The sequence below is a fragment of the Diadema setosum genome, chromosome 7 (assembly GCF_964275005.1).
Source record: "Diadema setosum chromosome 7, eeDiaSeto1, whole genome shotgun sequence".
NCBI lineage: Eukaryota > Metazoa > Echinodermata > Echinoidea > Diadematoida > Diadematidae > Diadema > Diadema setosum.
The window spans coordinates 17,158,420-17,161,430 of NC_092691.1; the positions used below are offsets into that span (position 1 = coordinate 17,158,420).

The window sequence follows — 3,011 nt, forward strand, 5'->3', positions numbered from 1 at the left end:
AACATGCGAATATTTTTGCTTGCCATACGTTCCTGTGTGTGATGTCTTGATTCCGCGGAATTAAAAACACGCGAAACTCTTCTGAACCGGCCTAGCGCGAAAAATTAGTCCCGCGAAAATATCCACTTTTACAGTAAGTAGAAAAAAAAAATACAGAATTTTATTTGCGAAGAATATCATAGAATAGTAATAGTATACATGTACTACTACTTACTAGGGTCATAAATGGTAAACAGGAAGAAAGGTAACGAGTTAGACCCTAGTCTTCCATAAGGTGAATCTCATGGGGTGAATAGACAGTTTGAAGTTAATTGAATTTGAAAAATTCAGCTCACAAGAAATAACAATAGAAAATGATGTCAAAGAGAATGCTTTCAAACATTGACTTAGGCAGTATTCAATATACACATGTGAGTTCAATTTGGGCAAGTTTGACTGTTTATCCAGTTTTACCATATATCCCATCAGAAAATCTGGTCATCATGTGTCATATAAAATTAATGCATTTCAATTCTAAGGATGAGTTTTACTTGTGATTTTCAGCTTGGTGTTGGAGCTTCTAGGTCCATGCCCATCTACGCTTACAGGAGTAACCCAGTGAGGATGGCATCCTACAGTTATGGGAATGCCAAAGTCACTCGCCTGTCTGATCATCTTGAGCTTCATATGTATCACCCAGAAACCACAGGTTAGAGAAATCATTGAATGTGCTGATGGTGGGGGTTGGGGTACATTTAATGTAAATAGTGTGACTTTCTTTTGAACCATGGAAATTCTGTTGAATCTCTTCTTCATTCTCAATACCAGTACACAATTGTTTGACCTTGCATCAGAAAACTAACAAATGGTCACAAAATCCCAATTTCCCCGAGGACTCAAAGTATGTGATGTGGGCCAACTTGGTCAATTTGGGAGCTTTCTGTGTTTTCTGAAAGAGCAATTCTATATAATTCAAAAGTTTGGGAACATAAAAGAACTGCAAAATTGTCTTTTTTGACAGTTTGTGTAGTTCTCTTTTTTCAGTCTGAAGTAGGCTTTCTTGGATTTACAGTTCAGAGCATGAGAGGCCCTTTACATACTCTTTATTTTCAACTCTAATAACATTTACAAGGATAGTGCTATTGCCTTGAAAGTTAGTATTGGTCATGAATAGAATGTACCAGGAGTGGTTACCATGGAGTTTCACATCCTGTTCTTTGTCTCATTCATTACACGGAGCACAGTCGGGAGAGATTCCTCTTGAAAAGACCCCATACTTCAAAGCCTCTTTTCTCAGCACATTCTTTTTAAGAGGATTATGCTTTCTTTCCATATTTTGAATTGGTTACGAAGTCTGTTTACAGTGAGTAATAGCTCATTTCAAAGCTTACAGGCTCCTCTTTCAGAATCTGCCCTTAACTACAAATAGTCTGGTGACTTTTTGGTGTGTTTTTCTTTTGATGGAGAGTCATATATAGTGCTCATGATGACATGATTGTCGTGGTTGTATGTTTTGTGATTCACTGATACAAGCTGTATTACTGTGCTACATCAATGAAAGATTAGGCCTTAATTGGTGCAACTTTTTTCTGGGTCAAGACTTCTGTATCAGGAAATCATAGCGCATTCTAGCAAGCTGTTACATGGTAGTCTTTGATATACTCATAACCATTTGATTCTGTACTGTGCAGCTACAGGAGACCCAAGGCCACTGCTTGTCTTTCTACCCTGGCTGACAGCCACTGTATCATCAGCCAACCGCTATCGTGAATTGTATGCTGCCCGCGGTTTCAACGTGCTGACAGTGTGGGGGAAGATGTCCTACTTCTTGTGGCCTGCGTGGGCCAAGCCTGTGGCCAGAGAGCTCACAGATTACCTGGACACCAGTACCAAGGGACCCCTCCTTATTCACAGCATGTCAATTGGTGCCTACTTGTATGCTGTTACACTCAAGCACATTGATGACAACAAGGGGAAATACTCTGCCCTTATCCCAAGAGTGAGAGGTCATGTGTATGACAGCATCGTGGTTGGTACTCTCGAAGAAATGGCAACTGGAGTTTGTAAGGTTATTTCACCAAAAAATTCTCTCCTCCAATCACTGATCTTCAGGTCATGTTTGTTGTACTTTTCTACCACCAAGCCACACACAGTTGTGCCTTACAATGCATTTATTGATGTCTTCTTCAATTCTCCAGTGAAGACACCAAAGCTGTGCTTCTATTCACTGTCTGATGAGTTGTGTTGTCCTGACAGTATGAAGCATCTCATGAACCACTGGAGGGACAGGTATGACTTGGATATCATGGAGAAGTCTTGGGAAAAATCACCTCATGCTGCCCATCTCAGACATGACCCAGAGACTTATCAGGGACTTCTTGATGAGTTCCTTAAGAAGCTGGAATTAGGTGACATATCTCCCAGACTGTCTTCTAAGCTTTAGAGAAAATGAAGGAAGACAGCTTAGAATGCATATTAAGATTTTACGAATAGAAGTACATTTGTATTAGCAAAGCAGCCAAATCTCTGCTGCTTTGTAGAGTTGTCATGTTTGCATTCTTATATGGTGGAGCAAGATGGTAAAAGTGGGATATTCAAATATATCTCAAATTGATTTTGAGCAAAGACATGTGCTGTGAAGTGAAGTAAGATTTTCTCCCATAGCAAGATCTCAGGGTTTATTTCAAACTCTTGATGGTTTCTTTGAAATACATACCCTACCACTGAAATAAATTGCTATCACTTTATATTACCTGTAAGAATTAATCATGATTACAAATTTTCTTTGTACCACTATCACATTCCAGTAGATAAGTCTGCTGTGTAATATGAAGTTTAATATGACAGCCCGGTAGTGTTGGGATAGAAGGTTGACCCAATTAGTAAAATCAATCTTCATTTGCTGCCTACTAGCATACATTTGAAAACCACGAATAGCACAGGCCTGTTACATAATATTGCCCATCAGCAAACATGTGCACTGAAGCATACTCTCATCGGTAGCGTTCAACACTAGTAGAGATTCTTCCGGC

At 39.4% G+C, this 3,011-nt stretch overlaps 1 protein-coding gene across 1 annotated transcript; it reads left to right on the plus strand.

Annotated features, from left to right (window-relative positions):
• The first annotated feature begins 347 nt into the window (after positions 1 to 347).
• On the plus strand, positions 348 to 2,685 carry LOC140230902 (uncharacterized). Its single transcript, XM_072311045.1, has 2 exons — positions 348 to 688; positions 1,671 to 2,685. The coding sequence occupies exons 1-2, from the start codon at positions 520 to 522 to the stop codon at positions 2,420 to 2,422; spliced, it is 921 nt and encodes a 306-aa protein (XP_072167146.1). The 5' UTR covers positions 348 to 519; the 3' UTR covers positions 2,423 to 2,685.
• Positions 2,686 to 3,011: the final 326 nt, after the last annotated feature.

Bases quoted from the DNA above. Each gene is read 5' to 3' on its own strand.
- LOC140230902 (XM_072311045.1), top strand. From the start codon at position 520: ATGAGTTTTACTTGTGATTTTCAGCTTGGTGTTGGAGCTTCTAGGTCC. The intron at 689-1,670 runs GTTAGAGAAATC...TGTACTGTGCAG, and splicing joins GTATCACCCAGAAACCACAG to CTACAGGAGACCCAAGGCCA.